Here is a 26,654-nt window from a genome sequence, read left to right on the forward strand (position 1 = left end):
CACGCATGTCCCACCCATCTCCAAACCAAATGGCTTGAGGGGTGGAATATGTAAGTAAAAATTTGATTCCAGCTAAATCTAAGCATGATGCTAATCTCCACTCAGAGATAACAGTGTGAAAACATGATGCCTCCAGATTTGTAGACAAACACAAAATCAAAATATTAATAAGCCTCCCACTTCTTCCTATATACCCCTCTTTTAAGCCTTGTGCACCTCAGGCCAGATATGGAGCTGGCTAACAGGATAAAGAAGAGAGATTGTGGCTCCAGTTTCTGGGAACATTAACAGAGTTCCCTCCTGATCCTGAAAGTCTCAGTATCGGTCATTAGATCTCGTGGACAAGATGAAGTTTCTAAAAGTAATTTATTTTCCCTCTTCAAAATTGTATCTAGATTACATAGTACAATGAAGAAAAATGGGAAAACAGAAAGTACTGCTATTAATTCCTCTTCTTTTGCATCCTGCAATTTGGTGTGTCTTTATTTCATAACTCTCGATTGCCGTATTAGGGAAAGAATTCTGGTGAAAAGGAGCAGTGGAGTATGCCACAGTTGACTGACTCTCCATGCACCATATACTGCGTGGCCTTGAGCCAGCTTTAAGAATCTTAGCATCTAAATTGGGCATGGTGATTCACATCTGTAATCCCAACACTTTGGGAAGCTGAGGCAGAAGGAATCCTTGAGCCCAGGAGTTCAAGACCAGCCTGGGCAACATAGTGAGACCTTGTCTCTATACAAAAAAAGATAATAATAATAATTAAAATTTAAAAAGAGGCTTAGTGCAGTAGCTCACGCCTGTAATCCCAGCACTTTGGGAGGCCAGGGTGGGAGGATCACTTCAGCCCAGGAGTTTGAGACCAGCCTGGGCAAAACGATGAGACTACATGTCTAATTTTTTTTTTTTTTTGAGATGGAGTCTCGCTCTGTTGCCCAGGCTGGAGTGCAATGGTGTGATCTCAGCTCACTGCAACCTCTGCCTCCCGGGTTCAAGAGATTATCCTGCCTCAGCCTCCTAAGTAGCTGGGATTACAGGCACCCACCACAAAGCCCAGCTAATTATGGTATTTTTAGTAGAGATGGGGTTTCACCATGTCAGTCAGGCTGGTTTCGAACTCCTGACCTCAGGTGATCCATCCGCCTCAGCCTCCCTAAGTGCTGGGATTACAGGTGTGAGCCACCGTGCCCAGCCTCTATTTAAAAAAATACATATATATTAAAAGAATCTTAGCACCTCAATTTCCTCATATGTACAATGGGAATAAAAGTAATTCTAGGCTTCTGGTTCAATAGAATAATGCACATAAAGCATCTAGAACAATGGGTGGCTGGCATATAGTAGTAGTCACTTAACAAATGTTAGTTCCCATTATCATTTCCCATTTCCTGGTTGACAAACCTCCTACTTCCATTATCCCACCTAAGCCCCTGGTTCCACCATAGCTTCTTTGTTCATGGATGAACAGATGAACACGCAAGGAGATGATTAGAACTCAGCTCTCAAGACTACAAACAGCCCTTTCACATGCATCTTAGAGTTCTTAATGATTAATAATGTCTGTAGTAGAGTGGATATTATACTATTCAGGATTATATAAGGCATATAGGAATCACATGATTCTATTGATGAATACCAGTTGTAAATATGACTCCAAAGTTAGGGCTACTGAGCTGACACCAGTGCACTGAAAGGGCCAGTGAATAAAGGAAAATATACGGAAAGGGTGAAAACCCTGATAATACATGAATATCTTCAATTTTTTTTGTTTGTTTTTTATCCAGATGGCCTTCCTAGATATTAAAAGTAAATGAAAATTAAAAGAAACAGAAGGAAAAAGTAAAAGAGAAAGAGAAAAAAGGAGAGCAGATAAAAGAAGCAGGTACATATTGAGGTGGATATGCAAGAGTGAGCAGTAAAATGCCATTAAGTAGCACTCAACATGCTGTGGATTATCTTCCTTTACCCTCCTAACATAAGCTATAAGTTTTCTGTCCTACCCTTTAACAAAATGTTACAGAAATGGTGAAATACATGGTACATAAGATGGTTGAACAGCTTGGACTCTAATGAGAGCCTATTAAAACTCTCATCAATAGAGTGGATTAAAAGACAGTAAGCAACCAAGAACACAAATTAGTTAATAAAGTAGCATTACGCCCTGTTAAAAGAAGAGAAAGACTTCCAGAATAAACATGCAGTTACAGTCAGGAAAATTCTAAAAACAAAATCATTAATGGAGGGAGGAAGAGGAGCTTGTTCTTCCAGATATTAAAACTACTGCAGGAGAATGGCGTGAACCCGGGAGGCGGAGCTTGCAGTGAGCCGAGATTGCGCCACTGCACTCCAGCCCGGGCGACAGAGCGAGACTCCGTCTCAAAAAAAAAAAAAAAAAAAAAAAAAAAACTACTGCAAATAAAATTGTGTGGTAATAGTGCAGACAGATAAATGAACAGAATAGAGTCCAGAAACAGACCCAAATATATAGAGAAATTATTGAAATCAGTGGGGCAAAGAATTATTCAAGAAAAAGTGTTGAAATGACTGGAGAGCCATTTGTTAAAAAAAAAAAAACTAGATCCTTACCTCTCATTTCATATACCAAAATAAATTCTACATTAATCAAAAATTAAATCCAATCATAAAATTTCTATTAAAAATAGGTGTGAATACCTTATAGTTTTATTAATATACTAAGATGTAGTAATTTTTTTTTTAAATTTTACCTAGTTGGCAAGATCTAAATATGATCTGGAAACCCAAATCAAAAAGGGAAAACAGTAAGTTTTACTACATAAAAAATAACTTCTGAGTGGCACTATAAGCAAGGTTGAAAGACAAACCACAGACTAAAAAAAGATTTTTTCAACATATGTAACAGACAAAGACTTAACATCTCTAACATAAAAAGAGCTCTTCAAATTAAAAAGAAAAAGACAAATACTCTAGTAAATAAAAGCTCATAGGACATGATCAGACAAATTACACAGGAAGAATACAACCAACAAACACATAAAAAGATACTTGGTTGGGCGAGAAGGCGCATGCCTGTAATCCCAGCACTTTGGCAGGCCGAGGCGGGAGGATTGCTTGAGTCCAGGAGCTTGAGACCAGCCTGGGGAATGTTGTGAGACTTCGTCTCTACACAAAATTAGCCAGGCCTGGTGATGCACACTTGTAGTCCCAGCTACTCTGGAGGTTGAGGTGAGAGGATTGCTTGAGCCCAGGAGGTGGAGGTTGCAGTGAGCAGAGATCCCACCATTGCACTCCAGCCTTGGCGACAGAGTGACCCCTGGCTCAAATATTAATTAATTAATTAAAAATTTTAAAAAATAAAATTAAAAAGATACTCAACCTCACTAGTAATCATAGAAATTCAGATTAAAGCAAGGCAAATTTTTCATCTATCTGGCAAAGGTTAAAAAGATTAAGAAAACCTTAAATTTGGCAAAATATACAAAACAGGCACTCTTGGGCACTGCTGGTAGGAATACAAATTAAATTAATGCAACTTTCTGGAAGAAAGGCAGTTTGGCAATATATATCAAAATCTTAAATGTGTGTACCCTGTCACCCAACAATTACCCTTTTAGGATTTTTCCAAAAGAAGAAATTGGAAAAATTTGCAAAGACAGATTAACAGAAACATTCACTGAAGCATGTAAACCACATAAATGTTCACCAGCAGACTACTGGTGAAGTTATACAACTATGTTAGTTGTGTATAGAACATATATTATGGTTTGGAATACATATACAACCTTTAAAAACTGTTGTGATGGGCCGGGCACAGTGGCTCATGCCTGTAATCCCAGCACTTTGGGAGGCCGAGGCAGGTGGATCACCTGGGGTCAGGAGCTCCAGACCAGCCTGGCCAACATGGTGAAACCCTGTGTCTACTAAAAATAAAAAAATTAGCTGGGCATGGTGGTGGGTCCCTGTATTCCCAGCTACGAGGGAGGCTAAGGCAGGAGAATCGCTTGAACCCGGGAGGTGGAGGTTGCAGGGAGCCAAGATCATGACATGCACTCCAGCCTGGGCGACAAGGAGAGACTCCATCCCAGAAAAAAAGAAAAGAAAAAGAAAAGGTAAAACTGTTGTGATGGTTCAAATCTGGGTACCCCCTCAAAAAAAAAAAAAAAAAAGAATGGTTGCAAAACAACCGGGCTTAATGCCTCACATCTATCACCCCAGCACTTTGGGAGACCGAGATAAGAGGACCACTTGAGACCAGTCAACACTTTTTAATTCAGTGTTGACTAGCCTGGACAACAGTTTATAACAATTTCATAGTTATAAAACTAGGGAAATGTCTACATTCTACTGTTGAGATTTTAGAAGAAAAATGTTTTCAGAAAAGGTATGTATTTATGTAAAATCGAATGCATATTTAAACAAAAATGTCTGGAAGAGTATTTACCAAAATGTCAACAATGTTTATCTCTGAGTGGTGAGATTTGGGAGAATTTTACTTTATTTATATTTTTCAGTTTTTTGTTTTGTTTTGTTTTGTTTTTTTGCAAAGTCTTGCTCTGTTTCCCAGGTTGGAGTGCAATGGCACAATCTCGGCTCACTGCAACCTCCGCCTCCCAGGTTCAAGCGATTTTCCTGCCTCAGCTCCCCGAGTAGCTGGGACTACAGGCGCACGCCACTATGCCCAGCTAACTTTTTTTTTTTTATTATTTTTAGTAGAGGCGGGATTTCACCATGTTGGCCAGGATGGTCTCAATCTCTCGACCTTGTGATCTGCCTGTCTCGGCCTTCCAAAGTGCTGGGATTACAGGCTTGAGCCACTGCGCCCAGCTGATTTTTGCTTTGTTTTGTTTTGTTTTGTTTTGTTTTTGAGATAAGGTCTCACTCTATTGCCCAGGCTGGAGTGCAGTGGCACAATCTCAGCTCACTGCAACCTCCACCTCTCTGGTTCAAGTGATTCTCCTGCCTCAGCCTCCCAAGTAGCTAGGACTACAGGCATGCGCCATCACACGCAGCTCATTTTTGTATTTTTGGTAGAGACGGAGTTTCACCATGTTGGCCAGGCTGGTCTTGAACTCCTGACCTCAGGGGATCCGCCCACCTTGGCCTCCCAAAGTGCTGGGATTACAGACATGAGCTACAGCACCCAGCTCCATTTCTCAGTGTTTTTAAATTTTCTACAATAAACACATATTAGGGAGAAAAAGAGACACTATTTTCATTTTTTAAAATCCACAGGAAAATGAAGGAGTTCTTATCTGATGGGCATGCATTTTCTCAATAAAGTGTGAGGCAAAGTCAACAGCAGAGAGTAGGAGGGAGAGATCTGAAGAATGTGAATAAGGTAAGAATGAGTGGTTATAGAGTTGGAGAATTAAGAGTAAAGGGGGATTTTTAGCTATGTTGAAGACCTAGTTGATTAAGCTTGATTATCATTAACCTGCCCATTGTGTGATTGCCTCCACCAATCCTGAACTATACAGGTTAAAGTATAAAGAAGATGAATGTGTGGATTCCTCCAGGAGGCGGGTGGAGGGGAACTATGGAGTATTGTGTAGGCAGTTGAAGGTATTTGCAAGAGTCATAATAATAAATTCAGGAATTTAAGTGAAAAAGGGAGCAAGCAAAGTTTGGAGGAGGCCCGGTGCAGTGGCTCATGCCTATAATCCCAATACTTTGGGAGGCCGAGGTGGGAGGATCACTTGAGCCCAGGAGTTCCAGACCAGCCTAGGCAACAGGCTCGTCTCATAAAAAGAAATTAGCCGGACATGGTGGCCAGTGCCTGTAGTCCCAACTACTTGGAAGGCTGAGGTGGAAGCATCACTTGAGCCCAGGAGGTCGAGGCTGCAGTGAGCTGTGATCATGCCACTGCACTCCAGCCTGGGTGACAGAGTGAGATCATGTCTCAAAAAAAAAAAAAAACAAGGATTGGAGGAGTGATGAAAGGAGAGAAAGTGTGTGTGATAGGAGGGGCAGTGAATTGGAAGCTTCACGAGGCCAAAGAATTGTAGTGGAGTTACTTGAGCCAGTGAGCTAGAAAAGCTTGGGAAGTTTTAGAAAGAAAACTTAATGTGGGGTTTTTTGGCTTATTTTTAATTGAAAAATAATAATTGTATATATTTATAGGCTATAATGTGATGTTTCAATACATGTATATGTTGTGGAATGATCAAATCAGGGTAATTAGCATATCTGTCACCTCAAATATTTATCATTTCTTCACAGTAAGAACATTTAAAATCCTCTTTTAGCTATTTTGAAATATACATTAGTTGTTTGTTTGTTTGTTTGTTTGAGACAGGGTCTCACTCTATTGCCTAGGCTGGAGTGCAGTGGCACAATTACAGCTCACTGCAGCCTCCACCTCCCAGGCTCGGGTGATCCTCCTGCCTCAGGCTCCCAAGTAGCTGTGATCACAGATGTGCACCACCACACTTGACTAATTTTTTTTTTTTCTAGAGACAGGGTCTTACTATGTTGGCCAGGTGGTCTCAAACTCCTGGGCTCAAACAATTCTCCCCACTTCACCTCCCAAAGTGCTGGAATTACAGGCATGAGCCACTGCACCTGGCCCATAATACATTATAATTGATGACAGTCATCTTGCTGTGCAATAGAACACCATAACTTATTCCTGCTATCTAGGTATAACTTTGTACCCGTTGGGCAATATCTCCCCTTTTACCATCTACCTCCCCACTCCCTCCAGCCTCTGGTAACCACCATTCTACCCTCTACTTCTATGAGTTTGTCTTTTTTAGATTCCACATATAGGTGAAATAATATGGTATTTGTCTTTCTGTGCCTGGTTTATTTCACCTCACTTAACATAATATCATCTAGGTTCATCCATGTTGTCACAAATGACAGAATTTTCTCAAACTCTTGACCTCAATAATCCACCCACCTCGGTCTCCCAAAGTGCTGGGATTACAGATGTGAGTCACTGCACCCAGCCACAAATGACAGAATTTATATATATATATATATATATATATATATATATATATTTTTTTTTTTTTTTTTTTTTTTTTTTTTTTTGAGGTGGAGTCTCACTCTGTTGCCCAGGCTGGAGTGCAGTGGCGCAGTCTCGGCTCACTGCAACCTCTGCCTTCCAGGTTCAAGCGATTCTCCTGCCTCAGCCTCCCAAGTAGCTGGGATTACAGGTGCCTGCCACCACGCCCGGCTAATTTTTTGTATTTTAGTAGAGACAGGGTTTCACCATGTTGGTCAAGCGGTCTTGAACTCCTGACCTCATGATCCGCCCACCACGGCCTCCCAAAGTGCTGGGATTACAGGCATGAGCCACCACGCCTGGCCGCATACCACATTTTTTAATCCATTCATCGCTTGAAGGATACATAGGTTGTTTCCACATTTTGGCTGTTGTGAATAATGCTGCAATGAACAAGGGAGTGCAAACATCTCTTCCTCATACCAATTTCAATTCCTTTGGGAATATCCCCAGTTGTGGAATTACTGGATTATACGGTAATTCTATTCTTAGTTTTTTGAGGAACTTTCATACTGTTTTCCAAAATAGCCATACGAATTTACAATACCACCAACAGTTTATAAGGGTTCCCTTTTCTCTACTTCCTCGCCAGTATTTATCTTTCACCTTTTTAATAATAGACAATCTAACAGGAGTGACGTAAAATATCTCCCTGTGGTTTTAATTTGCATTTCTCTGATGATTAGAGATGTCGAATTTCTTCTTGGCCTTTTGGCTAAGATCATGGGTAGAGATGTTGAGCACTTTTTCATTGGCCAGTGGTAGCTATTGACCATGTGTATGTTATCTCTTTTGTTTGTTTTGTTTTGGTTTGGTTTGGTTTTTTGTTGTTGTTGTTGTGTTGTTGTTTGAGGCAGGGTCTCTCTCTGTCACCCAGGCTGGAGTGCAGTGGCGCAATCATAGCTCACTGTAGCCTCGGCCTCCTGGGCTCAAGCAATCTTCCCACCTCAGCCTCCCAAGTAACTGGGACCACAGGCATGTGCCACCATGCCCAGCTAATTTCTTTTTCTTTTTTTTTTTTTTTTTTTTTGGTGGAGAGAGTCTCTCTATGTTGCTCAGGCTGGTCTGGGCTGAAGACATCCTCTGGCCTCGCACTCCCAACCTGCTAGGATTACAGATGTGGGCCATCACACTCAGCCTGTATGACTTCTTTTGAGAAATATGCTTTGCCCATTTTTAATAGGGTTGTTTGCTTTCTTATTATTAAGCAGTTGGAGCTCCTTGTATATTTTGGATATTAGCCCCTTACCCAATGTATAATTTGCAAATATTTTTTCCAGTTCATGGGTTGTCTCCACTCTAGTGCAGTTTTTTTAGTTTGAGGCAATCCCATTTGCTTTTTTTTTTTTTTTTTTTTGAGACGGAGTCTGCTCTGTCGCCCAGACTGGAGTGCGGTGGTGCGATCTCGGCTCACTACAGCCTCCACCTCCCAGGTTCAAGTGATTCTCCTGCCTCAGCCTCATGAGAAGCTGGGATTACAGGCTGGCCCCACCATGCCAGGCTAATTTTTTTGTGTATTTTTAATAGAGACGGGATTTCACCATGTTGGTCAGGCTGGTCTCGAACTCCTGAGCTCTTGATCTGCCAGCCTCAGCCTCCCAAAGTTCTGGGATTACAGGTGTGAGCCACCGAGCCTGGCCCCCATTTGCTTTTGTTGTCTGTGCTTTTGAAGTCATATCAAAAAAATCTCTGCCCAGACTAATGTCATGGAACTTTTCCTCTGTTTTCTTCTGGTAGTGTTAATTTCTTTTCTTTTATTTTCCTTTCTTTTCTTTTCTTTCCTTTTCTTTTCTTCTCTTTTCTTTTTTTTTTTTAAGACAGAGTCTTGCTCTGTCACCCAGACCGGAGTGCAGCAGCGCGATCTTGGCTCACTGCAACCTCTGCATCCTGGGTTCAAGTGATTCTCACGCCTCAGCCTCTCAAGTAGCTGGGATTAGAGGTGTGCGCCACCATGCCTGGCTAATTTTTGTATTTTTAGTAGCAATGGGGTTTCATCATGTTGGCCAGGCTGGTCTCAAACTCCTGACCTCAGGTAATCTGTCTGCCTCAGCCTCCCAAGGTGCTGAAATTACAGGCATGAGCCACTGGGCCCAGACAAATTTTATAATTTTAAGCCTTATATTTAAGTCTTTAATCCATTTTGAGTTGATTCTTATATAATGGATAAGGGTCCATTTTTACTCTTCTGTATGTAGATATCCAGTTTTCTCAACTCAATTTATTAAAGGGACTGCCCTTTCCCCTTTGTGTGTTCTTGGTACCTGTTGAAAATTAATTCACCATAGATTTGTGGGTTTATTTCCGGGCTCTCTATCCAAGCTCCACTGGTCGATGTGTCTGTTTTCATCCTAATATAATGCTGCTTGATTACTGCTATAGTTTGGATGCCTTTCTCTTCCAAATCTCTTTTTTTTTTTTTTTTTGAGACAAAGTCTTGCTCTGTCGCCCAGGCTGGGGTGCAATGGTGCGATCTCAGCTTACTGCAACCTCTGTCTCCTGGGTTCAAGTGATTTTCTTGCCACAGCCTCCTGAGTAGCTGGAATTACAGATGTGCATCACCATACCCAGCTAATTTTGTATTTTTAGTAGAGACGGGGTTTCACCATGTTGGCCAGGCTGGTCTTGAACTTCTGACCTCAGGTGATCCTCTTGCCTCGGCCTCCCAAAATGCTGGGATTACAGGCTTGAGCCACCACGCTCAGCCTCTCCTCCAAATCTAATGTTGAAATTTGATCCCCGGTGTTGGAGATGGGGCCTAATGGGAGGTGTCTGGGTAATGAGGGCAGATCTCTCATGAATGGATTATCGCCCTCCTTCAGGGATGTGGGGGAAATGAGTTCTTTATTACTTCCCAGGATAGCTGGTTGCTAAAAACAACTTAGCACCTCCCCTCACTCCTCTTGCTTCCTTTCACCATGTGATCTCTGGGTGTGTATGCTCCCCTTCCGCCAAAAGTGGAAGCAGTCTGAGGTTCCTACCAGATGCCAAATCTTGAACTTTTCCAAGCAAGATAATTACTATAGCTTTGTAATATATTTTGAAATGCAGTAGAGTGATGCCTCCAGCTTTGTTCTTTTTGGTAAAAAGATTACTTTGGCTACTCAGGATCTTTTGTGAAGAATTTAATGTTTGAATTAGTAATTTCAGAGGCCTGTGTTCTTGCAAGATCTAGGCTATGAGTACATAACAAGGTAGCAGAGGTGGAAGGAATTATATGATCAAATCACAGAACCACTGCCTCCTTCACCTATCTTAACACTCATCCAAACACTTACTGCCATTCAGTTGCAGGCCCTTGAATTAATGGTCCTCAAGAGTCTCACTGGAAGGCCGGGTGCGGTGGCTCACACCTGTAATCCCAGCATTTTGGGAGGCTGAGGCAGGCAAATCACTTGAGGTCAGGAGTTCGAGACCAGCCTGGCCAACATGGCAAAACCCCATCTCTACTAAAAATACAAAAATTAGCCTGGCAAGGTGGCACACACCTGTAATCTCAGCTACTCAGGAGGCTGAGGCGGGGAATCACTTGAGCCTGGAAGGCGGAGGTTGCAGTGAGCTGAGATTGCACCACTGCACTCCAGCCTGGGTGACAGATCGAGACTCCAGCTAAAAAAAAAAGAGTCTCACTGGAACCTACCTTTCTGCCTTATTTTTCCACTTCATCCCTTCAAAATCCTAGGCTCCGGGCAAGTTGAATTATAAGCTTTCCCATATTTTTGCCTTTGTACACAAGATTCCATCCTCCTGGCTGCTGTCACTCCAATTCACTAAATTACACATTTTACCTGTTCTTTAAGCTTTAGCTTAAAAGCCTTGACCTCTGTGAAGACTTCCCAGAACTCCTTGCAAGAACTCCGTCACGTGAATTCTCATGGTACTTCGTGCATACCTCTCTTAGGGCATTTATTATTTCCTATTTTGTGTCTTCGTACTTATTTGATTCAATGTGATCTCTGTCTTCTTGTGGAGATTAAGATTAGACCATGCCTAAAGCAATTTTCAATTCCATCTTCAAGCATGGTGCCCAATTGTATGAATGTTTCCAAAGTGTGGTGTGTGTGATTATTTTACACAGCCAAACATTTTTTAATAGTGAGATATTTCTTTAAATGTATATTAGAAAAATATTAAATACTTTTTTTTACTTATGATCATGGTAAAATGTTTTCCTTTTAAAATAAGTACGCTTAAGCTTTAAAATATGGTTTTTTTTAATACTCAGTACAGGAATTACACAGGTAGAGAAAAATTCATGAAGGTTATACTCAGATGTCTGAAACACTGCACTGAATGAAAACTGACTAGAGAACCAAATCACAGAACCACTTCCTCCTTCACATGAGAGTTATTTAAACAGCAGTACCAGGATGTATTAGTGCTCCCTATTGACAATCTTCTTTAAGTATATAAATGCAAGAATCACCCACCTTAAAAAAAAAAAAATCTCTCCTTCAATTCCCTCCAGCTACTGCCTGAAATGCTAACCTATAGCCCCTTGTGTCCACTTCCTCACCTTCTATTCACTCAACCCACTGCAACACAGCTTCCACCCCCAGCATCTGACATTTGAAATGAGCAACTATCTCCTAACCGACAAAAATCAGTGAACCCTGTTCTGTCTTTATCTTATTTAACATGGCTCTCTAGGCAGCAATTGGCATTGTGGACTTGGGGCATTGCCTCTTCATTGTTCTTGAAAAGTTCTTTCCTCCGTAGACTTCCACACACTCTCCTGTCTTTTCAGTCATCCCTTCTTCAACTCCTTTATTGAATCCCCCTCCTTTGTCTATCCCTTAAATGTTAGAGTTCCCCTAATCTTTTACCATTATGATCATTATAAAAGGAATGAAAATAGTAATGTTTGTACACAGTAAAAAAAAAAAAGAAGAAAAAAAGGAAAAAGTACAGAAAAGAGACTGGAGGTTAACAGTTTCTTATATATTTTTCCAGAAAAAAAATATGACGTATAAGTACTTTCTCTTTTGTTCTTTCACAAATATTCTGCACCTTGCGGCTTGAGTTTTGTTTTCATTTTTACTTAACAGAGTATCTTGAAGGTCTTTTGTATCACCTATTGGCACATACAATTCTCTTATTCTCTTAATGGCTGCTTAAGTATTCCCCAAATTAATGTATTATAACTAATTTAACTAGTTTCTTGCTGATGCACATTAGGTAGCTTCCAAGTTTTATGCTATTATTAGCAATGCCACAGTAAACACCCTTATACACATGTAAATTTCTAAAATGTTTATACATATGTAAATTTTAAAAATTCCTATAATTTTTTAAATTCCTATAAAAGTAAACATCCTTCCCAGCTACTGGAGAGGCTGAGGTGGGAAGATCTCTTGGATCTCAGGGGTTCCAGGCTGCATTGAGCTGTGATTGCACCACTGCACTCCAGCCTGGGTAACAGAATGAGACCCGGTCACAAAAAAAAAAAGAAAAAGAAAAGTAAACATCCTTGTACGTATGTAAATTTTCCTATACATGTGTAAATTTTAAAATTCAGGTGGTGGGGTGGAATTGTCAGATGAAAAGGAACGTTTTTTTAATTCTTATCATCAAATTGCCCTCCACAAAAGTTACAAGAATGTATAACACCATCATGCATGAGACCGCCTGTTTACCCTCACTTTTGCCTCAGTTTCTTTATTGCCTCACTTTTGCCTAGTCATCTAAATTTGTTTGTCAGTCTGTAAGGTAAGAACTAACACCTCATGTTTGTTTTCATTCGTACTTCTTTAATAGCGAAGTTGAGCATCCCTCTTCTATTTGTTGGTGTTTTATATTCTTTTCTGAAAACTATTTACGTCCTTTGCTAATTTTTCTATGAGGTTGTTCATTTCTTTCCTATTGATCTGTAAGAGCTGTTTGTGTATAAAGGAAATTATACAATTTGTGCTGCAAAATATTTTTCTTCTTTTGATTTAGTTTATTTTGCCCGAAGGTCATCTTTGGCCCCACACAGATTCTATCACATTATATTTGTCCTCTGAGTTGTTGACTCCTAAAGCTGTAACTTTAGCCCAGACCTCTATCCTAGCTCCAAATTTCAACTGTAGGACTGTATATCTTCACCTATATATGAAGGTAAAAGCACATGTATGTTTATAAACTCATAACACCTGGAACTGTATTATTTTCCAAATATTCTTTTCCTCTTATGCTCCCTTATATTAGTTAATGGTTTGATCATTCACCTAGAAACTTTACCCAGATGTCACTCACTTCTATTTTACCCCCTGCATTCAACAGATCAAAACTCTGAAATATTTTGCCCAAATGACTGCAGCCAGTTACTACTAGCAATGTTGCATAGTGGTTAGAGTATAAGCTGCAGAGTCAAACAAAACTGGGCTTCTTTCCTGGCTCTGACCTTTCTACATTATGTGACCTAAAGCATATTTATCACCTAAAGCCTGTTTCCTCATCTGCAAAAAATAACTACCTTAACATCTATTTCATAGGGTTATTGAAAAGACTTAATGAGATTGTATGCAGAGTAATGGAATATAATAAATGCTCAGTAAATGGTAGCTATTATCTTCCTTCTCTAGCTTGTCCCACTCACTTCCAAGCCATCTTCCTTGCTGGTGCCAGACTCACACTCACAAATCCAACCAATCCCCTGCTTAGAGTTGTCCAGTGACTCCCCACCTTTATTTTATTAATTTTTTTTGGAGCAGAGTCTCACTCTGTCACCCAGGCAGAAGTACAGTGGCACTATCACAGCTCACTACAGACTCAACTTCCCAGGCTCAAGGGATCCCTCCCACCTCAGCCTCCCAAAGTGTTGGGATTACAGGCGTGAGCCACCGCACCTGGCCTTCCCACCTCTTTTTCTCTGCACACACACTTACAACATCTAAATTCCTTAGTATGCAAGGCCATGTATACAGCCTTTTATCTTTTACCACAGCTGCATATATGCTACCCTCCAGCTACATTAAACTGTATGCCACACCCCAAACACAATTTGAATCTGTTTTTTCATACTTCCATGGTTTCTTGCACACTGTACACTGACAGCCAAGCCCTTCCCTCAGTCCACTTCTTAAGCATCTACTGCAGACTCAGGTCAAGCACGTCCTTCTTTCTGCTTCCACAGCACTCTGCACTGCCCTGCTTGTGTCCTCCACAAGATCGTGAGTTCCTTGAGGGTGGGGATTATGTTTTATTCACATTTGTATGCCCAGCACCCACCATAGGACCTAACGTTTTATAGGAGCTTCACCTATGTTTGTTGAATAAATGGATGAATGAATAGTTCTCGGTCTGAGCAGAGCTCTGACCTCTATTTTCCTACTACTTCTGCAGCAATCGGTATCCATATATTATTATATGTGGTCCCTTACCAAACCCCCTGACTATCCACCCCTCCTCCCAGCAGTGCCAAACACCCCAGCCAAAATTTCTGATGCTCAGGCAGTCACAGGAGTGTGGGTCTGGTCCAACTAGAAGAGATGGAACAGAAGCCAATAGTTTCAGTGTGGGCCCTAAACAATGTCAGTGTTGCTATCAGAGTCCACCCCAAATCCCAGAGACAAGTGTTGCTGTCTACTTATCCAGAACCTAACCTTAAGTGTAATGAGGGGAAAACATATCTCAAGACCATTCCTTTAAGTGTGACTGGACTGGATGGCTACACCACCCTCCTCAAACCCTGATTCAACAAGAAGCACCTACAGGCACAGCAGATGCTTTTGTGGTAACTGGAGAAAACACAAAGGACACTTCTCTGAGGCTCTTCACTCTTTAAAGTCAGGCTCTACATCTTTAGCAAGCAAAAAACAGGGCACAGTTTATTTTTCTACTTTCTTGTAATATCATTTTTTAAAGTTGGTAAGCAGTTAGACATCATTTAGAAGCAGACGGGTCAAAATAGACAAGAAATAGCAAAGACACATCCTTCACATCATACAGAACTGTATTAGTATCCACCACCACCATCACAGGGGAGGGCTAGCTGTCACTGGGGTCAGGAGTACTCTCCATTATTGTGCAGGGGACCAGACAGCATTTAGGTGTGACGATGTCAAACTGAGTGGACATAGAGAGTGCCGGGATCAAGGTCTACAGTTTTGGCTCTAGACTTGCGTGAGGGTTGGTTACTCTTAATCTCTTCCAGGCTGTGCTGGATCCCATAGCCGAAGTAGATAGCAAAGCCTAGTGGGGAAAGGTAGCTGTGAGGTGGGGGTGTAAAGGCTTCGTAGGTCTCCTACTTGAGACCAAGAGGGAAAGGAGCTGGGCTAGGACACCAAAGAAGCCTACTCTTCCCAAGTGGATACCTACCAATCAGCATCCAGACCCCAAATCGGGCCCAGGTACCAGCTGTCATCTGCATCATAAGGTAAACATTCACAAAGATGCTCATTAGTGGGAGGAGAGGCAAAGCAGGCACCTGAAAACAGAGTAAAATCTTCTTTGTACATACCACAGGGTGACCTAGAAAGAGATCCCTATCCTATGCAGGCCAGAAAAGGGCGAGTCCAACTCTTACTTGTCCTCTGCATTTCAGTAGCTGCTCATTTAGCATACCTCATGAGACTCCAAGAATATGCAGTTTGGGTAAATGGAACTGGAAAGGAACTAAAGAGGGTCAGAGAAGAAGTCTTTGGCCTAGGTACCTCTTATACCTTCCCTTTCATGTTCAATTAAAGAATATCTATGAACTTTATTAGACCTCAAGATATCTGGAGCCTATTCTCCCAAGATGGGCTGGCAAGGAAAAAAGAAAGAGTTCATTTACCTTAAAGTGAAGGGGAGTGGAGCTCTGTGGCTGTCTCCAGATGACCACAGTGATCCCAATAATGAGCAGCAGGAGCAGCACAACCACTGCAGTCCATACCAGGTCTCCAGAAAGCAATGGAACTGACCACTGGGCCAGCACCAGGCAAAGAGCAGTCAGCAGGATAGCTTCATAGGTCGAGTTGAGAGACATCAAAACCAACTCTTAAGACCAACATGCTAAGACATTAGAAACCCCATTCCAAGGAGAGTTGCTCTCTCTCTAGTTCTTCCTCAGCCACCAAATGCCACACACTTCCACCCAATCACGCTGACCTCAGAGCCACCCCAGAAAAATTCCACTGCTCACCAAGCAATGAGGAACAAACATAGACAACTTGGCCAGAGAGTGGAGTGGGCATGGAGTTGAGTGGGAAAAATAGTCCCCGTAGGGTCAACTTCTCTGATTCAGTAGTTATTGCCTCCTCCTGCAACTCCATTTCTTCCCCAGTCTTTGTCTCCTGATCAGGCTGATACCTGAGGCAAAAGTAAGATGGCAGTATTAAGAACAACCTTTACTCACTTTATCATCTTCTCCCAGGCAGCTTAACCTTCCTCATCACCGTTAAGGGAAGTTCTTTTTGGCAGGGTGAGATACCCAGATTCCTCAAAGAAAGTTGGAATAATGAAGGCAGAGGAGGAAAGAGGAGCAGATCTCCATCATTCCTCATCCAAGAATAAAAATCCAAATCACAGTAGGCAGAGGAAGAGAGTCTCACCTGAGGATAAGAACACAAATCGACACCAGGGAGTAAGCAAGCAGGGTCCCAATTGACATGAGGTCCACAAGATCAGTGAGTTTGAAGAGGAATGCCATGAATGCTAAAATTAATAGGCAGGAAACAAGAAATGAGAGAAGGGAGTGACAAAGTTAAAGAAGTTGGCGAAACAACTAAGGGAAGGGGAAAGAGGGTCTGTTACCTGCAATAATGCCAGAGACCACGGTGGCTATGATTGGGGTGCGTGTGCCAGTGTGGATCCGAGCAAGCACATGGAACAGGAGGCCATCCTCTGCCATTGCGTAGATCACCCGAGGCGTGGGGAACATGGAGCCCAGGAGGCTGGAGAGGAGAATGCCCAGGGTGGCATGAGTTGACCGGGCTCTCTCTTCCCAAGCCTGTATGTTTAAGGAGTCTCCACTTTCCCCTCACAGCCCTTTTAAGGGGTACTCTCTGGTACTGAATGCTATAACCTGAGACTCTGACAGCAGAAGAAAACAAACATTTGATACTGACCTGGTAGAAAGAGCACAGAGAGAGCCAACAGCCACAACATAGCGGGCAGGAGCCCATCCAATGTAGAGAAATGCCTCAGGCAAAGGGCTCTCAGGCTGAAGCTGGTAGTAAGGCATCATGAGGGTGAGTGCAGAAGAGACACCAAAATACGCCAGAAAGCAGACAGACAGTGAGATCACAATGCCCATCGGGATGGAACGCTGGGGATTCTGGGCTTCTTCTCCTGTAGGAAGGGGCGCAAGGTTCTAAATCAGGGAAGCAGGCCCACTCCTCTACCACCCCCAGTCTGCATACAGCCTGGGCAGACACTGTGCCCAAGCCCCAAACAGAATGGAATGACTGTGTTACCAGTGGTAGCAATACAATCGAAACCAACAAATGCATAGAAACAGGTCGCTGCTCCACGGAGAATTCCCTCGAAGCCGAAAGGCACAAATCCTCCAGAGCCTAGAGGACCCAAGCTAGAGTGGAAGAAGGGATGGAGAAGGTAAGGGTGTGTTCAGCCAACTCTGTATCTTTTCTCTAATGCCAAACCAGTTAGCTGGGTCTTCAGAGCCCAGCCTCCCATTTTTTCCCATCCCCATCCAGAATCCTTCAGCAGATCCCCTTCTTCCCCTTCATTTTCCCAGCTCTGCAGCTCCTAAGAGTGAGCATCTAACCTATAGGTGTCATTGAGTTCAGCCATGGCCAATTCGTAGTCCTCTTCTGTGAGCTTCCAGTTGTGCAGGTCCCCCTTAATGAAGCCAGAGATCATGACGAACCCAAGAACCAAAAGGTTCACGCCTGTGAACACTTTGGTAACCAGGGCCGACTCACTAGCCCCGAGAGCCAACAATCCTGTGGGAGAAATGCATTCAGGACTCCCAGGAAGTCTTCAGTCCAAGCTTTGTTTCCCTGCCTCTAGGTTCCTTCCCAGCTTTTCTTCTTCCCCACCATTATCACCTCCCTTAAGCCTTTCTCAGGCCCATCCCCCATCCCTATCCCTGGCCCCAAGGACTAGCCCCTCCTGGCCCAACCCCCACCATTATACCCTGCTCTTTGCCTCACCAGTGAGCAGCAACACGAGGCCCAAAGCAAAGAAATCTGGATATTCTGCAAGGACATGGGGCACGTGCAGTGCAATGGACCCCTGCAGAGTCTTAGAGATGTGGTTCCCAATCAGGTTGTCAAAAGCAGAGCTCCAGGCCCGGGCCACACTGGCTGTACCTGGTGTAGCAGAGGGAGAAACATGTGGTCAAGTTCTTTTATTCCCAGACCCCAGGCTCACACAAGTCCCTGCCATTTTCACCTATTCTTACTTTTGTTTTGTTTCGAGACCATGTCTCACTCTGTCACCCAGGATGGAGTGCAGTGGCACAATCTCCTCTCCCTGCAACCTCTGCCTCCTAGGTTCAAGAGATTCTCCTGCCTCAACCTCCTGAGTAGTTGCGACTACAGGTGTAAGCCACCCCGCCCAGCTAACTTTTGTATTTTTAGTAGAGACAGGGTTTCACCAGGTTGGCCAGGCTGGTCTTGAACTCCTGACCTCAGGTGATCTGTCTGCCTCGGCTTCCCAAAGTGTTGGGATTATAGGCGTGAGCCACTGCACCTGGCCTATTCTTACTTTTTAAGAACCAAAACCATTCACTTAATTAAGGAAACCAGGATGGAGATGGGTCGAATGAGCAATTTCTCCACACCTTCAACCGCGCCCCCCAGACCCCCAACAAACCCACACATTTAGGGAGATTGAGGTCTTGTGAATAATATAAAGAATACTTTGGCTTCACCGTTCCACCCAGATTTCCTGACCCAAAACCCCTTTGCTGGCTGTGCAGTTCCCTCCCTCCCCCACCATATCTCACCAATGACATAGGAGAGGATGAGGTTCCAGCCAGTGGTGAAGGCCCAGAGTTCACCCACAGTGACATAGCTGTAGAGATACGCCGAACCAGAACGGGGAACCCGGGCACCAAACTCCGCATAGCACAGCCCAGCCAACACAGAAGACAGGGCAGCCACCAAAAAGCAGATCACAATGGATGGCCCTGCTTTATCTTTGGCTACCTCGCCAGCCAGGACATACACACCTGCACCCAATGTGCTGCCCACACCCAGGGCCACTAAATCCAGGGTGCTTAGGCATCTGGCAAGGCGAGTCTCAGCCATGCCTGACTCCAGTGTACGTCTGCGTACCAGCTTTTGACCAAATCTGCGAAATGCTTGCCACGGCATTCTAGCAGGAATTGAAGAGGATGATCTGGTGAAAAACAAGACAAAAGCCCCTCAATAGGGCTCATTATCCCTAAACTCTGAAAGCGAATTACAAGACCCACTCCACCAAGCAAAGGAGCTATTGGGAAATGAGGACGGGGATATGGAAGGGACAAAGGCAAGTCACTTTACCTCTAACCTCAGTTTCTTCATATACAAGTAGGAATTACAATACCTTACAAGGTTTTTGGAAGGGCTAATTTCAGAAATGGCACATGAAAGCCCCCTGAAGTAGAGTGGCTGGCGCCTAGTAAGTGCTCAATCAATATTCGGTCTCTTTCTCTTGCCAGAAACTGATAGGGTTTATCCTAATCTCAACCCAGGAATCCTGAAACCTAATGTGTCAGTTCCTTGGCCTGTGGCTATTTGGGAATTAAACAGAGCTCCACCCAGGGGCTTCTCCCGGGGCTTCAAACGGACACAGCCCCCAGAACCCCCAGAGGGAGAGGGGACCAACCTCGCTGCAGATTAAAAGTGAGCACCGACTCAATTCCATCCCTCCTCACCAAGCCCACACTGCTCAACTAGTGCAGCCGTCGCCCAGGGGAGTAAGCAAATGTTCCCCTACTTCCTCCCAAGCCCTGCTAGGCTGACCTGCAAGCATCAACAGCGAGGCGGGGCTTCGACATCTAAAGATTTGGAGATGCGCCCCCAGAGGGGCCCCAGGGCAGCCCGAGATTGCTCGCACTCTCCTCTCAGCAGAGAGGAAGGGTTCCACCTGATGCCCCCCGACTCAGGTCCCAGATTTTCCTGCCCCCATCTAGAAATGGTTTGGAGCTGGGGTGGAGACGGGAGCCCTAACTCCCGGGGCGGGGGTCTCGCCAGCAACAGGTCACGGCCCCGTTGATGCAACTGCATGCCATGGTTGCCAGAGAATCCTAGGTACGCCCGGACCCTCGCCGTACCCCCTCCGACACACGTGTGGGTCCCCAACGCTTACCAGAGAGCTGTTGCAAACCTAGGGAGCAGAGAGTCTTAGATTGGGCTCGGTGAGGCGGAGTTAAGCCGAGTTGGGTTGGAGCTGCCGAGTTCGGCCGCTCGGGCTTCAAAGCTGCGGCTTGGGGTCGTTGCGCGCCAAGCGCCCCTTATATACACCGGGAGGCGGAGCTGGTAACGTCATGGGATCCCACCCCCAATCCTCCTCCCTACACACAATACACACACACACACACACACACACACACACAAAACACACACACTTCTTGGCTTTGCAAAAGGATTGCGTGGGGCCTGAGACTGCGTCCCATCCTCACTAGCAAGCCTGGCGTGCCGGGGAGCGAGAAAAGGGAGAGGGCAATCTTTTCCCATTTGCCTCGCTGGTCGTCAGAACAGGACAATAAGAGGCATCCCGGCCAAAGAACCCATGGGATTTTCCACCTCTGTGCCCTGTTAGGACCAGTGATTCTGGGCAGGAATGGGGAAGGTAGGTGGGTTGTGATGGGGGGGGGCGGGGGAGTTGGGTGCGTGTGTGTGTGTGTGTGTGTGTGTGTCAGGAGTGAAGCGGAACACAGCAGGGGAGTGTCCACCTCACCCTCAGTCTGTCTTCCTTAGCTTTCTTGTCTACACATCTGACCCCGACCCTTCAGCTCTCACGCTCAGCTGTGGGTGTTTCTAATGCAGGCAGCAGGAGAATGGAAGATGATTTCAAGCCACCTGTATACAGATAATTAATCCCGTCTAGATTGATTTATAGGCCCCAATCTCTCTATAATGTGTCTCCAGCTGCCTATAAATATTAAACTATTAAATGTGAAATTCTGACAATACTGACATCTTGGAGGAGGAAGCTTGTTTAGTTCCATTTTATTGATGTGTAAGCTGAGGCTCAGAGGCATGACTTGTCTGACACCACACCGTAATTATTGTTGACCACCTTTGATAAAACCTGGCCTGTTGGACTTCAATGCCTGCCTCCCGTAGGCACCATATCTTATTCAAATGCACAAGAAGAGGGATGTAGCCGCAAGGAAAAACAAACAGGGAGAGGCACCAGCAGCAGGGTAGGCCCATTTAGGCTAGGAGATACTAGGAAACAGAAAAGGATCCGAAGAATCTAAGAATGATCACATTGGGTCAGATCCATAATCCATCTGACCCAATCAATTCTTACTCATAAGAAAGCACCAAAGGTTGTGAAAGTGTGGTCCCTGCTCCACCAAGACATCTTGGGGATTAAGGATGGACTCAAATATCCTTGTTTCTTTTAATGATCCATGATGAATATATTACCCATGAATCCAAAATCTAAATCCTTTTTGAAAGAATTGGTATTTTCAACTAGCTGCAGCTCCATTTGGCACTCCTTAAGTATTTATTGCGCATTTATTGAGCACTATGTGTAGTAGCTAGTACAGCAATGAAGAGACTATGAAGGAAATACAAAATAAAATCCTTGCCCTCCTAGTCCTAATCTAGCTAGGGAAAGAAAACACACACTATACAACTGAAACCTTATTACATGGAGGTTAGGAGTGCTGTGTTTGGAACTGCACCTAGGTTAAACTCACAGCTCAGCCACTGTGGGTTACCTAACATCTCTGAGCCTCAGTTTCTGGACATAATATACATATTTCACAAGGTTGTTGTGATGCTTAGATGAGATTATGAAGTCATGTCTTCCTGCCTGGCACATGGAAAGTACTCAAGAAAAACTTGATACATATTTGGAATGACATATTAGTGTATATGATCTGGTTGCTTAGATTAGGTGATTGATTGGATTATGAGATTGATTATAAATCACAGCATCACAGAGATAAAATCCAAATTCCATGAAATCCAGTCTTTTAAAGAGTACGATTCAATAGGATTTAGTATACAGTCACAGAGTTGTGTATCCATCACTACAATCAGTTTTAGAACATTTCATCATTCCAAAAAGAAACCCTGTACCCATTCCCAGACACTCCCCATTTTCTCCCAATCCCCTCACCGTATCCCTAGGCAACCACAAATCAACTTTTTGTCTCTGTAAATTTGCCTAGATGTTGGTCAAAGGATGTAGAGTTTCAGTTATGCAAGATGAATAAGTTCTGGGGATCTAACGTGCAGCATGGTCATTATAGTTATAACACTGTATTATGCTTGATACAGTTAATAGTATTGTATATTCTTGTATATACTTGAAATTTGCTGAGAGTAGATCGCAAATGTTCTTATCACATCAAGAAATAGTAACTATGTGAGGTGAGGGATATGTTAATTAATTAGCCTCATTATGATAATCATTTCACTATATATATATATATCAAAACATCATGTTGTACACTTTTAAAAATATACAATTTTTATTTACAACTATACTTCAGTAAAGCCGAAAATAAAATAAATAAATAAAATGTAATTCAGTTGAGGGAAAAAAAAGAAAGAAAACCACCATTTTGCACTCACCAAAGTAATAACTGATTCAGGCAAGGATAATCAATAGATGATCCTGGGTGTTGGGGAACAAAATATTCACATGACCTCAAAGTACCACCCCACAGATTATAGTTTAATTATAAAGGGAAAGGTCCTGTATTAGGGTTTTTTGTTTTTTTGTTTTTTGTTTGTTTGTTTGTTTTGTTTTGTTTTGAGACAGAATCTCACTCTGTCGCCCAGGCTGGTGTAGTGGTGCGATCTTGGCTCACTGCAATCTCTGCCTCCCAGGTTCAAGCGATCCTCCTGCCTCAGCCTCCCGAGCAGCTGGGACTATAGGCATGCACCACCATGCCCGGCTAATTTTTGTATTTTTTGTAGAGACAGAGTTTCACCATGTTGGCCAGGCTGGCTTCGAACTCCTGAGCTTAAGTGATCTGCCCGCCTCAGCCTCCCAAAGTGCTGGGATTGCAGGTGTGAGCCACTGCACTGGCCAGTTGGTAACTTTAATTACCTCTGCAAAAGCCCATTTTCCATACAGTGAAACATATTCACTGCTCTAACAAGCATCAAGGGAAAAAGTCATGAGGGCCAAAATTCTTCCTACAACAGTAACTTTACAATGGAGAAATCTGGTGGAAAACACCTTAGCTAAGTGATCAAGTTTAGCACCACAAATAATGGGGCAAACTGACATTATATGCCGGCAGATGTGATGCAATGAGAAGTACATATCATCCATGACATATTTTTGCCAAAAACGTTTAATCCTGAAACTAGTTGTGAGGATGTAACCAGAAAAATCCAGATTGTAAGACATTCTATATGACAAAAGACAACTAGCTAGAGCTCTGCAAATGTCTTGAAAGATTTTTTGTCGGGCGTGGTGGCTCACGCCTGTAATCCCAGCACTTTGGGAGGCTGAGGCGGGTGGATCACCTGAGGTCAGGAGTTCAAGACCAGCCTGACCAACATGGAGAAACCCCATCTCTACTAAAAATACAAAAATTAGCCGGGCGTGGTGACGCTTGCCTGTAATTCCAGCCACTTGGGAGGCTGAGGCAGGAGAATCGCTTGAACCTGGGAGGCGGAGGTTGCAGGTGAGCCGAGATCATGCCATTGCACTCCAGCCTGGGCAACAAAAGCAAAACTCTGTCTCAAAAAAAAGAAAAGAAAAAGAAAGATTTTTTTTTTTTTTTTTTGTAGGTAGGGGGACTGTTCTAAAGGAACTAAAGGAGACTGAGAGTCATGACACTATGAAGTGCATGGTCCCCAGCTGGAACTTGGATTGGAATCCTAAAAAAACAGCTATAAAGGAGACAATTGGGACTACAGCAGAAATTTGAATGTGGCCTGTATATTAGATAATGATACTGTATCGATATTAATTTCTTGTGCATGATAACAATATTGAGGTTATGTAGGAAAGAATGTCCTTGTTCTTAGGAGATATGTGCTAAATATTTAGGGATGAAGTGTAATAAACTTGAAAATGGCTCAGCAAAAATAATGTGTGTGTGCATGTGTGTGAAGAGAGACAGAGCAAATGTGACAAATGTTGAAAAGTGGTGAATCTAGGTGAACAATATGGGTATTGCTTATACTACTCAAATTATCCATATATTTGATTTTCTTTTAATTAAAAGTTGAGGCCAGGCACGGTGGCTTATGCCTGTAATTCCAGCACTTTAGGAGGCCAACGTGGGTGGATCTCTTGAGCTCAGGAGTTTGAGACCAGCCTGGGCAACATGGCGAAACACTGTCCCTACTAAAAATCCAAAAATTAGCCAGGCATGGTGGTGTGCACCTGTAGTCCCAGCTACTCGGTAGGCTGAAGTGAGAGAACCACTTGAGCCTGGGAGGTCAAGGCTGCAGTAAACTGAGATCACTCCACTGCACTCTATCAACAAAGCAAGACCCTGTCTCAAAAAAGAAAAAGAAAAAGAAATTAAAAGTTTAGAAATGATCACACTTTCCTAGATGATATCCCACTTTTTCTACATAACTCTTAATACATTTTGAATTTCCTTTGATATACAAAATGTGAAATATATATACATATGTAACTTGAATTTTTGCCAAAATACAAATCAGTCAGCCTAACACAATTCATTACTCATTCTTCTTTGACTTTGATGATATGTACTTTATCATGTATTAAATTCTTAAATATACTAGCATATATTTCTGGATTTTCTATTTTTCCATTGATCTGCGACTAAATTTATGCTAGCATATTAAATTTATTTATTTATTTATTTATTTTAGTCCCAGTTCCAGTTTTAGCACATTAAAATTAGCTTTTAATTTAAAAATTACAGAAGCAGGCCAGATGTTGCAGTTCACACCTGTAATCCCAGCAGTTTGGGAGGCTGAAGCAGGAGGATCACTTGAGGCCAGGAGTTCAAGACCAGCCTGAGCAACATAGCTAAATCCTACCTCTACAAAAAAAATTGTTTAAAAGTAGCTGGGAATGGTGGCTTGTGCCTGTAGCCCTAGCTACCGGGGAGGCTGAGGCAGGAGGATCTTTTGAGCCCAGGAGTATGAGGCTGCAGTGAGCTATGATTGCACCACTGTTCTCCAGCCTGGGCAACAGAGCAAGACACTGTCTCAAAAAAAAAAAAGTACAAGAGCAAAACATGTTCATGTGACAGAGTGAGAGAATATAAAATACAAAGTAAAAATCTCCTCCCACCCAATGTGATATCCCTACTGTTTTTTGTTTGTTTGTTTTGTTTTGTTTGTTTTTGAGGCAGAGTCTCGCTCTGTCGCCCAGTCTGGAGTGCAGTGGCGTGATCTCGGCTCACTGCAACCTCCGCCTCCCGGGTTCAAGCAATTCTCTGCCTCAGCCTCCCGAGTAGCTGGGGTTACAGGTGCCCACCACCACGCCTGGCTAATTTTTGTATTTTTAGTAGAAACGGGGTTTTGCCATCTTGGCCAGGCTGGTCTTGAACTCTTGACCTCGTGATCCACCTGCCTCAGCCTCCCAAAGTGCTGGGATTACAGGCGTGAGCCACCGCATCCAGCTGATATCCCTACTGTTAACAGTTTATTTTTTCTTTCTTCCAGATTCTGTACCTATACAAGAAAATACATGGAATACAAAGACATATATCCTTTTAAAAATACAGATATGACATTGCATACATATTCTTTTGCCCTTTATCTTTTTTTTTTCTTAAAAGTATATTTTGGACTACTTTCCAGATCAGTAGTCATGGATCCACCTCACTCTTTTTTTTGTTTGTTTGTTTTGAGACAGAATCTCGCTCTGTTGCCCAGGCTGGAGTGCAGTGGTGCGAGATCTTGGCTCACTGCAACCTCCAAATGTGTTGGAGCTTGGGTTCAAGCGATTCTCCGGCCTCAGCCTCCCGAGTAGCTGGGATTACAGGGGCCCACCACCACTCCCGGCTAATTTTTGTATTTTTAGTAGAGACGGGGTTTCACCACATTGGCCAGGCTGGTATTGAAGTCCTGATCTCAAGTGATCCACCTGCCTCGGCCTCCCAAAGTGTTAAGATTACAGGCGTGAGCCATCGCAACGGGCCCACCTCACTCTTAAATGGCTAAGTGTTCTGCAGTATGGTTGGTCCTTCATTTATTTAACCAGTCCCCTATTTATGCATGTTCATGTGGTTTCCAGTTTCTTTTCCCAACACAATATTTTAAATAATAGGTGCCTTACTATGTTTTAATATTTGTTAAGCAAGACTTAACTTTTATAAAGTACTCCAAGCAGTTTATCTTTCACAGTAAAACAATTATTTTATAGTCAGTTCTGCTATAATGATTGTTTTTATTCCAAGGCAATTGATATATTAGGCAACAATTAGAGCAGAATGTGAATTTTGCCTTTGCTTATGTGCAATGTGCAATTTCATCATCAGGAAATAGGCAAATGCGGAAAACTGTGTCCAGTTAAACCAGGCCACGCAGTTATGCACATAGTGAGCACATGCATACACTGCAAACATCTAACAGCTACATCAGTTCACCACGTGTTATAAGCCACATCCATCCATATCTGG

The 26,654-nt window shown here is 43.1% G+C and overlaps 1 protein-coding gene across 1 annotated transcript; it reads right to left on the reverse strand.

Annotated features, from left to right (window-relative positions):
• Positions 1-14,797: 14,797 nt before the first annotated feature.
• Positions 14,798-20,329, reverse strand: SLC7A3 (solute carrier family 7 member 3). The gene is made up of 12 exons (XM_055267938.1): positions 20,210-20,329; positions 18,861-19,255; positions 18,064-18,222; positions 17,676-17,853; positions 17,365-17,477; positions 17,017-17,239; positions 16,703-16,842; positions 16,501-16,603; positions 16,092-16,258; positions 15,744-15,910; positions 15,287-15,395; positions 14,798-15,160 (listed from the first exon to the last, which is right to left on the reverse strand). Exons 2-12 carry the CDS (start codon positions 19,228-19,230, stop codon positions 15,030-15,032), a joined length of 1,860 nt encoding a protein of 619 aa, XP_055123913.1. The 5' UTR covers positions 19,231-19,255; positions 20,210-20,329; the 3' UTR covers positions 14,798-15,029.
• Positions 20,330-26,654: the final 6,325 nt, after the last annotated feature.

Source organism: Symphalangus syndactylus, chromosome X (genome assembly GCF_028878055.3).
Source record: "Symphalangus syndactylus isolate Jambi chromosome X, NHGRI_mSymSyn1-v2.1_pri, whole genome shotgun sequence".
NCBI lineage: Eukaryota > Metazoa > Chordata > Mammalia > Primates > Hylobatidae > Symphalangus > Symphalangus syndactylus.